General features: G+C 41.3%; 3 protein-coding genes across 3 annotated transcripts; 1 reads left to right on the top strand and 2 right to left on the bottom strand.

Moving 5' to 3' along the window:
• The first annotated feature begins 3,789 nt into the window (after positions 1-3,789).
• LOC106649551 (GTP-binding nuclear protein Ran) lies at positions 3,790-6,396 on the top strand. The gene is made up of 3 exons (XM_023457666.1): positions 3,790-4,009; positions 5,199-5,758; positions 5,969-6,396. The coding sequence occupies exons 2-3, from the start codon at positions 5,327-5,329 to the stop codon at positions 6,182-6,184; spliced, it is 648 nt and encodes a 215-aa protein (XP_023313434.1). The 5' UTR covers positions 3,790-4,009; positions 5,199-5,326; the 3' UTR covers positions 6,185-6,396.
• Positions 6,397-6,640: 244 nt separating this feature from the next.
• LOC106649550 (elongation factor Tu, mitochondrial-like) lies at positions 6,641-9,102 on the bottom strand. The gene is made up of 6 exons (XM_014366997.2): positions 8,916-9,102; positions 8,646-8,698; positions 8,334-8,499; positions 7,944-8,251; positions 7,206-7,867; positions 6,641-7,136 (listed from the first exon to the last, which is right to left on the bottom strand). The coding sequence occupies exons 1-6, from the start codon at positions 8,950-8,952 to the stop codon at positions 6,947-6,949; spliced, it is 1,416 nt and encodes a 471-aa protein (XP_014222483.1). The 5' UTR covers positions 8,953-9,102; the 3' UTR covers positions 6,641-6,946.
• Positions 9,103-9,658: 556 nt separating this feature from the next.
• Positions 9,659-11,941, bottom strand: LOC106649465 (zinc finger protein 28-like). The gene is made up of 3 exons (XM_023457665.1): positions 11,775-11,941; positions 11,534-11,702; positions 9,659-11,469 (listed from the first exon to the last, which is right to left on the bottom strand). The coding sequence occupies exons 1-3, from the start codon at positions 11,798-11,800 to the stop codon at positions 9,682-9,684; spliced, it is 1,983 nt and encodes a 660-aa protein (XP_023313433.1). The 5' UTR covers positions 11,801-11,941; the 3' UTR covers positions 9,659-9,681.
• Between the last annotated feature and the right edge of the window lie 549 nt (positions 11,942-12,490).

The following is a 12,490-nucleotide window of genomic DNA, read 5'->3' as shown; positions in this document are numbered from 1 at the left end:
GTCTCTCTCTCTCTGTAGTCGATTTATTTTTGTACTGTGTATCTCCTTGTCTTTTGCCTGAGTAATAACAAAATTATTATTGTATTATCATTCGGCAACGATGACGAGAGACTCGCGCGCGCGAGGGGGTTCTCCGCCGCTGCGTTGTATACACTAGCTTCAACAACGACAACGAGTTGTAGTAGTAACGAAGAACAGCTTGACGTCGTCGTCGTCGACGTTGCTGCTGCTGCTGCTGCTGCTGTTTTTCGTTCTACTTTCAGCTTCTGGTGCTTCTGCTGCTTCTGCTGTCACACATCGGCGATCGTCGTCGTCGTTGTCGTTGCATAGGTTGCACATATGCAGCACACTAGACACACGCACACACAGACAGGCAAACGGACTGAAAACGGGCGCGCGTACTACACTGACACACAAACACACGCACAGCAGACACACACGCACTAGCTGCTTTTTTCACTCGCCGAGTCCGTTGTAAGTCTCATGTCGCTCGACGATAAATTAACACACACACAGACACTGGGCGCAGGTAGAGACGTAGCGTAGTAGTAGTACCGAATCTTGTACACACACACACACACAGGCGCCAGTATTTTTATATATATAAATGTTACGTTTATATATATATAATATAAAGGTGCGTGTGCTGCGCTGCGCTGCTGCTCCGAGTGCTGGGCACTTTCTGCGGGTTGTTGTTTACGCTTTGCTCGCGCGACGGCGACTACTCACTCGCTCGACTCTCTCTCGCTAATAGCGACGAGAATCGTTGCGCTGCTGCTGCTGCTGAGACGACCGTAGTCCGTTTCCGATATCGGGCGGTGGCAGCGTGCTGCTGCTGCTGCTGCTGCTGCTGACTGGTGACTGGTGGGCCAACGGTGCACACACGCACACCGCACACTGACACACGGGCACCGAGACGAAGGCAGGCATATACAACAACGACTACGGACACCACTATTATGTGTATATAAACCGATGATGTATGCACGCACACACACACACAAACAATCACGGGTATATATGTATATGTATACAACTTTACGTTCTGACACTCTGGTCTGTCAGTGTCTGTGTACGTGTATGTACGGTTGCGTATTATACAGCGGAGAGTCCCAAATAGGAGTCGGAGTCGGAGTCGAGTCGCGCGCGCGCGCCTGGCCTCGCTGCTGCTGTGCCGTCTGCAGACGCTCTCTTGCAGACTATACGGGCAGCTGTACTGCTATCTATATATATGTAGGTATGCGTGCGTGTGTGTGTGTAATGCTATGTTACGGTCAACGAGCGCCAAATTTCCTTCGGGGGTCCCGAGCACACGTCACGGGCGCGTGTCTGTGTGTGTGTGTGTGTGTGTGTGTGGACTCGACGACGACGTCGGCGCAGCGCGGCGTGTCGACGAGTTGATTTTAACAACGGTGCGGCAGATGCTCCTCCGCTGCTGACTGAGCAGATTTTTTAGCACCACCGACGACCGACTGCTGCTGCTGCTGCTTTTGGCATGTGTATTATATTATAATACGTTATAGCACGTGCGTGTGTGTGTGTGTGTGGTTTCTTTATATGCATGTATACAGTTGCCAGTTGCTACTGCTACTACTGGCCTGCTGATATACGTGTTCCGTTCTGTGTTCTGCTGGATGGATGCGCGCGCGCGAAAACCGACTTTTCTCTCTCTCTCTCTAAGGTTGCATACAGATATAGGTACACAATACAGTGGATAGAGAGGGCTGTCTTATATATAATATTTCGGAGCGCGCGCGCGTTGACGGTCAGCCCCCGTACTCCTCCTCTGAGTCACACACAATCGCGCATTCACTCACACGACGACCCTTACGGCATAAATGAGTACATGTACAGTCTCTCCGGAGCACTGTGTATTATAAACGAGAGGGTGTGTGTGTGTGCGGGCAGCTCGTGTCCCGCAGCTGTCTCTCTTCAGCACGCGATGATTAGCGCGACTAACGCATATATGTATAGGTACACACAGCTGTGTGTGCATGTGTATGTGTGTGTGTGTGCGCGCGATACAAAATATATATGAGGCAACCGTCGACGACGACGACGACGACGACGGTGGCTCTCGGTACGGCTCTCGGCTCTCGCGCGTGACACTCGCCACTCTGCCAGTGTTGTAGTACTATATAGCAGTGGTATAGTACCTTATACGCTACACACGTTCAGAGGCTCTCTCTCTCTCTACTCCGCGTCGTCGTCGTCGTCGGGATCGTAAAATCGATACCCGACAGAGAGAGAGAGAGAGAGAGAGAGAGAGAGAGAGAGAGAGAAGAGAGTGAACATACAGCGCCATGCTTCATGTTAGGTATAACGTTGAAACGCTATTACTGTATATACTGCGGATTTGCCTCAAGCTGCTGCTGCTGCTGCTGCTGATTCGCAAAACCGCCTCGTTATTATAGGCAGCGAGTAAACTCCTTTTTGGCCTTTATATGCGCTGCTGCTGTGTGTCACGTGTGTGTGTCTCTCCCTGTATGCTCCAAACGGATGATAACGATATACCTGCAGGTAGTTATAGAAGCATTGATATAGACGTCTTATTATAATATAATAGCAGAGAGATATATAGACGAGCTGTGCAGTCTGCGTCTTATGTGATACTTGATAAAGGCGGGCGGGTTCTCCTCCAACCTTCCACCCCGTTGTTGTAACTTGGACGACTTCGCGTTTCTTCCCTTCGAGACTCCCTTTCTTTTCTCTTTCCTTCTTCGCATCCATGCGATATAACATTAAAGAGTCGAGGAGTGCGTGTGTCGTGGGTAAAGCCCGTTTCCCGCGGATCCGGTGACTCAACAACGGCAGCGTAACTCACCTATAAATATAAGGTATATCACATTATAATGGATACGACGACGTCGTATCAACAAATCTTTCGGAGCTTTTTGCCGAATGCCGCTGCTGCTATTTATATAAAACGAGCGACGTTAATATAGTAGTCGTGTCCGTGCGTTGTTTATCCTCCGCATTACAATGCACGAGAACGAGCCCGCCTCCGCAGCAGCAGCAGCTAATTAAAAGTCGGCGCGGCGCCTCGGCTCCTAAAATCCAAATTCAATTTTGTACAGTAACGAAGTTTGGATGCGAGCGCAAGCGCAGTTATTTTTACTTACCCGATGGCTCGTTTTGAAGCTTTTTCTTTACTTCCATTTTACAAAGCTCGAGAAGCTTTCGTACGCGTGTCCTTTTCAAGAAATGAAAAAACCGTTACGAAGCCTCCCCCGTGGAATTTGAAACACTCGATGCCTGATTATGTCCTTGACGAGGCGCGTATTCTATGCAGAATTATAAAAATGTATCAACGTTGTTGAATTTTCCCACAAATAATTCAAGGAGAAACATACGGATCAAATAGTAAACTGTAAAAAGATTACCTGTATACCGACGATCGCACGAGTTTGGAGCTCGCCGCCTACTCGCGAATGGCGCCAAGAGTCGCGCCAACGAATTCGCAACGGAATTTATAGTACTCACTTCGAAAGAATCTCTCGACTACAAAATGAAATTTATGACGACTGTAAAAATTCACAGAAAACTCTTTTCGTCGTATGCAACAGATCTGCACTCTGACTTTTGCTCACCATGGTTCGCTGGAAGAACTTTGCGAATTCAAATTCTGTCGCAGCAGCAGTGTCCAGCCAGAGAATAATTCGCCAACGGCCGGTGGCGCTGTCTGCGCGCGCAGCGCCTCTCTCGCACTCACACAACACACGTCCATGTTCACGTGCTGCCGCTGAATTCCCGCGAAATTTTGCATCGAGACTGCGAGCGAGAGAAAGAGAGAGAGATAGACATATTAGAAACGACTGCCGAGCCGCCCTGCAGCAGCAGCACCGCACGCACAGCGAATCGTGAAACGTCCCTCGAAGCGGAGTCCGTAACCAACTCTCCGTATCATAGCTTGTGCGCGCGTATAATACATCTCGAGAAAAAAAAAACTGCGCTCTCGCTTGTTGTGTGTTTTTTTTTAATTGACCAACTGGACCTGTCGTTATCACACGTAAGTTTATCATGAATCTCGTTTAGCGTGCGAATGTGCAAGAGAGAGAGAAGAAAAAAGTAGAGTACATGTATGTGATAAAATTATATCGCGCGTCGGCGGCGGTAGCAGCAGCAGCAGCGGCACACAAGCCGGCTTTTGTGAGCGGTTATGTTCGCTCGCTCATGTAGACAATTTCGATTGTTATTATTAAAAGAGATCAGGGTGGTTATCGGCGACGTTCAGCCGGTGTCCAAGACGACGACGACGACGACGACTACTTCTACTTTAACCACACACCCCGTGTAGGATCTCCGTTGTTTCAACCCCGCGCGGTTGAAACCTATACATTATCATTATTATTTTACCCCACAATAGACATGTAACACTCGTGTGTTACAAAGGCCCGTATATGGCTTTTTAACCGAACGCGGGCTCTCCGGGACTTACTCGCCGCGCCGCGCAACCGCCATACGCGCGCGCGCATTCCGTTACACACGTATTCGTACTATATGCTGATGATCATCGTTACAACACGACGGCATTAGTGTCGGCTACATTAAGTCGCTCGTTCGTTCGACTCTGGTACAGTATAATAATTGTAGGCTAGCAGCAGAGCAAGCAGCTCCTCTTCCAGCGTCGTCGTCGTCGTTTTGAGTTCGTGTAAGTTTTTTTTTCTTTTTTTATTACTTTTGCCTCGTGTTGCATATATTCACCGCGTCGTGCTACAACGCCAAGCGTTTCGGTTAATCGAGAGAGTGAGAGAGAGTATAAAGAGTGAGTGAGTGAGAAGAGAGACATCGGAGCACAACCTCGTGAACCGACAGACCGAGAGATACATCGAGCAGGTAAAACACGGAGAACGCCTACGAATTTCGGGAATTTTTTACATCGTCTTTGCGCCCTCGACCACGAGTTTTTCCATAATTTTTTTTTTAACTTGGTAATAATTTTCTGCTGCTGCTACTGTTGTTGCCTCGTGCTTCAGTGCCGAGTCATCACCAGGCCCGTGCCGCCGAGCATAGTCGAATCTTCGAGAATACATATATCTCTTGGCCGTGTACGTGTGCACGCGTCATTAGCGAGCCGTGGAATTTTTAACGCAACCACGCAGCCAACACACGCGCGCCGTATAACCTCATTTCGTCCGCTTTTTTTTTCTTCCTTCATCGTATACTTACCTTTGCTCTTGTGTGTTTGTTCTACGCAGGTGAGAGAGACCCTCGAGAGCGAGCGAGAGAAAGAGAGAGAGAGAAGAGAGACAAGAACGCAAGTCTTGTGTCAACCATCCGGAGAGAAGAGACATTTAATTTCTTTACATAAACAAAGACAGTCATCATGTCACAAGAGAACGATGTGCCAACATTCAAGTGCGTGCTGGTCGGCGACGGCGGTACCGGCAAGACGACCTTCGTCAAGCGCCACTTGACCGGCGAGTTCGAGAAGAAGTACGTGGCCACCCTCGGCGTCGAGGTGCACCCCCTCGTCTTCCACACCAACAGAGGCGCCATCAGATTCAACGTCTGGGACACCGCCGGCCAGGAGAAGTTCGGCGGGCTGCGCGACGGCTACTACATTCAGGGCCAGTGCGCCATCATCATGTTCGACGTTACGTCCAGAGTGACGTACAAGAACGTGCCCAACTGGCACAGGGATCTCGTGAGGGTGTGCGAGAACATCCCCATTGTGCTCTGCGGCAACAAAGTCGACATTAAGGACAGGAAGGTCAAGGCCAAGAGCATCGTTTTCCACAGAAAGAAGAATCTTCAGGTACATATTGCTTTTTATCGTGTTTTTCTTTTTTTTTCTACTCGGAGTCAGCGCAGACTGCATTTTATCATGATGATTCAGAGTACTTATGTGTTATGATGACAAACAACTGTCCCTCTAATCTGAATTTATTTAAATTATTCATTTTATGATCAATCCGCATGCCTTCTCTCGCTCATCTATATTCATGAATCATTTTTATTATTTCAGTATTACGACATCAGTGCAAAGAGTAATTACAATTTCGAGAAGCCCTTCCTGTGGCTTGCACGAAAACTTATCGGTGATCCCAATCTGGAGTTTGTTGCTATGCCTGCTCTCCTTCCCCCAGAAGTCACAATGGACCCACAATGGCAGCAACAGATCGAAAAAGATCTCAAAGAAGCTCAAGAAACAGCTTTACCCGAAGACGATGAAGATTTGTAGTTACTTTATGTACAAGTATGAGTGCTCAAATACACACAAACTTGCGTTTCGCCTAGCCACCTAGGACATCTTTATTTTTTTATTATTATTGTTTGGATTTACAATTAACTTGTTCATATACTGCAACTCTGATTCAAATTGAGAGTAAGCTTAAAATAAATGTAAATTTGAACACTTTAAATTATGAAAATAAAAGGTTTTTGTACAACTCAGTCTTTTTTCTTAAAGAGTAAATTTACAATGCAAGTAGTTTCAGAATAATAAGCTTTGAAAGTAAAGAATCATGACACGAGTATATGTGAGAATTTAAATTTTCTATGTAATGTGTTGATAAAAATTTTAATTTAATGAATGTAAGTTTGAAGTGATTGAAGTGTGTCTTATGAAATAGCATGAATTCGTTTAAAAGAATACTCTGTATTAATTGTAATATTTGTCTGAATCAAATAAATGGTATCAGCTTGTAAAATTTTTTTATTTTTTCAATTTTTGATTTATAACAATGAAACAAAGATATTTATGTTTGCTACTAGGTCCACATTCTATTTAATGTAACAAAATGAAAAAGTTAAAATATTACAAAACTTTCACAAAAACAAGGTAGCAAAGTTGTGAACTCACTGCTAATGCAGACTTATTCAGATAATTATCAACTAGCCTGGCTAAAAATTTTATTAACCAAAGATTTTGTTTAATTAAAAGTAAGTTAACTATAATACAGGTTCTAACATAGATGTCGATAATGTATCGCATAGCTCCAACTTATGCTTTTTGTTTTCTCTCCAATTTCTTCAAACCCTTCTTGCCTTCAAGGACAACAACTTTATCTTGTTCAGTCAAGGGTTTCAAAATATTTGTAATGACGCCAGTGCCAACAGTTGTATTACCATCTCTCAAAGTGAAACGCTGTCCCTTTTCACACACCATATTTTTGAAGAGCTTCAGTTCAAACCTTGAAAATATTCATAAAATGAAATAGACATCGAAATTAGTATTAAAATTTGTTTGATAATAAACTCACTTGGCATCTTCACCAGGCATGGCCATATTTTTGCCAGGTACCATAATTTGGGCTGGGCAATCCCATGTTTTACTGAACATTACCAATTGGACGTAGTCTGGAATTGGTTTTTTTCTGCCACCTTCCTCAGGTGTTAAAACGTATACCTGAGCTTCCACATGATCGTGAGCTTTGATTGAACCAGGTTTGCACATAACCATGCCTCTTCTGATATCTTCCCTCTTGACTCCTTTTACAAGAGCACCCAATTGATCTCCAGCTTCTGCAGTGTCCAAGATTTTGTGGAACATTTCGATACCGTTGATCATACTTTTCATTTGTTTATTGTATCCAATAAACTCAACTTCTTGGCCCTTCTTCAATTTTCCTCGCTCTAATCTACCAGAGACTACTGTACCTCTGCCAGCAATAGAGTAAGTACCTTCAACTGGTAATAGGAATGGCTTGTCCAAATCTCTTTCTGGAACAGGCACATGTTTGTCTACTGCATCCAATAATTGCATGATAGCATCGCTGCCAATTTCTGGACTTTTGCCTTCCAAAGCACTGAGAGCACTGCCTTTGACAATTGGTACATTTTCGCCATCCCAACCCATTTCTGTCAAAAGCTCTCTAATTTCCATTTCTACAAGCTCCACCATTTCAGCATCAGCAGCATCCACCTAGTTATAAGAAATTTATTTAGTTCAAGAAAATTGTAAAAATTAAATTAAAATGCAGTATAATTATTTATATTACCTTGTTAACAAAAATAACAATATGCTCAATACCAATTTGTTTAGCAAGAATTAAATGCTCTTTAGTTTGTGGCATAACACCATCAGTTGCAGCAACAACCAAAATAGCACCATCCATTTGAGCTGTACCAGTGATCATGTTTTTGATGTAATCAGCATGGCCTGGACAGTCAGTATGTCCATAATGTCTGTTGGCAGTTTGGTACTCTATATGGGCAACGTTGATTGTAATACCACGAGCTTTTTCTTCTGGAGCATTATCAATTTCATTGTAGTTCTTTGCCTTAGCCAATTCTTTCTCTGCCAGTACTGCAATGAGATATGTTACCATGAAATTAAATTTTGACTCTTGTGCCATTGCAGTCAATTTCTTCACATGATGTAACATTACCTTTAGTTATAGCGGCTGTCAAAGTAGTTTTACCATGATCAACATGGCCAATTGTTCCAATGTTCACATGGGGCTTGTCTCTGCTGTAGACAACTTTTTCAGCATAGAATCTTTGAGCTGTTACTTGAGGTAAGTAGAGCCTGGAGCATGTTTGGTTTCTTCGATGCTAGATTCAAATTGATCAATTGATTACTCACATTGAATGTATTAATTCAAAATAATGTAACAATGACATTACTATATTTACTTGAATAATACTTTTAGAAAGAGTTTGGAAAAAAAGATCATTTAGCAAAAGTATGATATGCTTACATATTTGGTAATTTGTCTGACAAAGTTGAGTTGCCTGGCACCCTGACGCAGAGCTAAAAATTGTTAAACAATTTTGATTAGTAAACATTACTTCAAAGTTAGCATCAGATACTCCATCCACGATATCCGACTGCTATGTAACATTCGACGAGACACGACAAAAAAGAACACACGTGAAATTACGGAGCAAGAGAGCATCGATTCGCGGCATTTGTCTTTGGTCGCATTCTCGCGAGTGCAATCGGGGAAAGCACGAGGGGTCAATCTTACCGGGGTACAGAACGATTCTCGATGCATTCAATGCCATTGTCGACGATGACTTTATTCCCTGACAAAAGCTGACGAGATCTCGAGTGACTCTTTTTTTCGCCGAGTTGTAATGGAGCAGAAACGTACAACGAGTAGTGCTGCGGCTTCTTTAAGAGTTTTGCGTGCGCGGTTATGTCGATGTGTGCGTAAAAACGTATACGAGGCGGAATTATCACCATTCGCGGAGTCTGAAAACGAGTTCGCGCGAGACACCATTGATGGCAGCACGTCGCGAGCGCGTTTTTCAATGCAAAATTGCTCGATTTAGCGCAATATTTTGCTAAAAGTTATTTTTCGTGTTTTTTGCTGCTGTCGAATGAATATAATCCAGATTGATGTATAGTGATAATTTTTTATTTAGTAAAATACTTTGATTGATTTTAATTTTAATTAATTTTTATAATTTAAGTTACGTTCGAAAATTTTAATTTTATATTTTTTGTTACTGCCTTCTAAGATGCAAATCATCTATAGGAGAGTAGTATCTGAGATGTCTGAGAAGCTTTTCTCTTTGATTTTTCCGAATGTCACGTTAAAAAACTGGTTTGACAGAGTTACAAGAACGAATCGAAGTAGAAAACTTTTTGATATTTTATTGTATGCATTAAGGTTTTTTTACAGTCTCGACAAAATTAAGTAACAACATTTTGAAACATTTTATTTTTCTTCGTCAAATTTACACAGGACATGAAATTATTCTGGTATTTTAAATAATTTGTGGTATAAGTCACTGCGGATGCGCTGTATTCACGTGCCGTCGGAATTTATATTGGTATCCAAAGGATTTGTGACAAACCTCGCACTCATAGGGTTTGATGTCATTGTGTACTTCGTTCATGTGATCTTTGATGCTACTTTTGTATGCGAATGATTTTCCACAAATATCACATTTGAACGATTTGCCCCGATGTACCGCCGCGTGAATTTTGAGGTAATCTTTGTTTCCAAATGCTTTGTGACAGATGGTACATTCGAAGGGTTTGCTGCGAATATGTATTGCTCTTATGTGAGTTCTGAGGTGATCTGGACGAGTAAATGTGCAGTGACAATCGTTACATTCGTAGGGTCTGCTACGATCATGTGCTGTGTTTGTGTGCTTTTCGAGATCACGTTGGTATTCAAATGATCTGTGACAAATGTTACATTGGAAGGGTTTGATCCGATTATGTACTGCTTTTATATGACTTGCGAGGGTAGTTTTTAGTTTGAATAATTTGAGACAAGTCGCACACTCGAAGGATCTTCTACCCATATGTACAGCAATTATGTGATTTTTCAGGTTGTACCGCTGCGCAAAGAAATTGTGACAAATGTCACATTCGTAGGATTTTTTACTATAGTGTACAGCATTTACGTGTCTATTGAGATCACCTCTAAGTGAAAATGATTTGAAACAAATTTGACAATCCAAATGTTGGGTACAATCATTTACTAAATTTATGTGTCTTTTCAGATACCCTTTTTGTGAAAAAAACTTGTGACACTTGTAACATTCATATGGTTTCTTGCCCAATTGTGCAGCTCTTATAAGGCTGAATTTTCTTTTAAAAGACTTTCTCTTTTTTTTACCCTTGTTAGATAATTTGGTTTCAGATGTTTTTCTTAGTATTTCTGCATCGTTATGTTCTTCAATCTTCATTTGAGAATTTACTTGAAATTGACAGTTATTGTCGTAATCAAATTGTTTCTTTATCAAAATTATCAAATTTTTATCATTGAAATAATTAGTCTGGTTCTTGTTTTCTATTTTGGATGAATCACTGGATTGATGACTTGGATTCTCAGTACTGCAGACAATTGTCGTTAAAGGCTTTGGATCAGGTTCAACATTTTCAAGTATTTTTGCATCCTTATGGGTTTTAATCTTCATTTTGAAATTTGTTTGAAATTGACAGTTATTGTCATAATCAAAATGTTTCTTTATCAATATTATCAGATTTTTATCATTCGAATAATTAGCCTGATTTTTGTTTTCTATTCTGGATGAATCAACCGATTCATCAATTGGATTCTCAATATTGCATACAATTGTTGATAAAGAGTTCAGATCAGCTTCAACATCTTCGCACTCGATTTTATCATTCAAATAATTAGACTGATTTTTGTTTTCTATTCTGGATGAATCAACCGATTGATCAATTGAATTCTCCATATTGCATTCAATTGTTGATAAAGGGTTCAGATCAGCTTCAACATCTTCGCACTCCAAATTGATGAAGACTTTTTCCTTTATTTCATTGATTTGGTTTTGGTTTTCTATTTTCACAATGGGTTGATCATTTTGGTATTCAATTTTACAGAAGTCTCTTGATAGAAACTTTGGTTCAGGTTTAATATCTCTGCACTCGTAATCAATGAATCCTATTTCATCGATCTCATTGGTCTGACTTTTGTTTACCACCTTCACAGCGGGTTGATAACTTTGGTGCTCGGTTGCCAATAAGGATTTTAGATCTGGTTTAACATCCTCACATACAAAATCGTGAACAAATTGTTTAATTAATCTTTCCTGTAACTGCAAAGCCCAATGTGATTTGCCTGATATTAAAATTTTTCATCATTAGAATCATTGAACTCACCGATGATTCATAAAACGTGAAACTTTCGGCTTTACAAGAAACCTCAGCAAGGAAATTTTTGTCGTCTTCTTCATCTGACGAACTATCGCTCGACTCTTCCTTCACCCTAGAATCGAAATTTTTATCGTCGTCTTCATCTGACCAATTATCGCTCGATTCTTCCTTCACTCTAGAAAATAATTAAGTTTAATGAAGCGATCGTTCAAGAGAAAATATCATGGACTGCACAAAAATGTTATACCTAACTATGTCCCCGCTGTTTTCCATCACCAGAACTTTTAGTATAATCGAGGTTAAACGCCTCGACTTTTATTATAGACCTACTTACTTTTTTATGAATGTTGTTTTTAACCCGTTTATTTTGTTCAGTGAGAAATTTAGCTTGTCGTTAGCGAGTGAACGCACTACTCGTACACATTAGCGAGATGATCTCGGGTTTGTTATAAGTAACTCCTTGACGATACTTTCGTACTCTCGGCCCTCTACCGTCCACTTGCCATACGCATATGAACTGTATTTGTTTACATGATATAAATCACAGCTCAAAAATATATTGCGGTGAGAAACTGTGACTTTTTTTTCTGCTCACAAATCTATTGTTTGATGACTACGAAGACTATCGCTGCTACAATGAATGAATAGAAGAAAATTAATCTCGAGTCGTTTTAGCATCAACTTTTTCATCAGAATTTTCGATTCATTTTTTTCGCGAAAGATATATCAGCAATGATAGTTCTCGTGAATATAAAATTTAAAATCACAATTTATAAGGACTCCAATTATTGAAGGAGTTGACAAAAAATACCATTAAATATTTATAAATTTTTAAAAATCAATTATTATCGATTTCTACCTGCTAATTATAGTATTTGTTTCAAGACGAACGTTCCATAGAAAAATATAAAGCCTACTTGAAGCATAACAAAACTAGGTAATCTTTTTAAAAAACAATCGACT

Source organism: Trichogramma pretiosum, unplaced genomic scaffold (assembly GCF_000599845.2).
Source record: "Trichogramma pretiosum strain Unisexual culture from Peru unplaced genomic scaffold, Tpre_2.0 scaffold132, whole genome shotgun sequence".
NCBI lineage: Eukaryota > Metazoa > Arthropoda > Insecta > Hymenoptera > Trichogrammatidae > Trichogramma > Trichogramma pretiosum.
The sequence above is the reverse complement of the archived record's forward strand: the minus strand, read 5'-3'. Positions and strand labels throughout refer to the sequence as shown.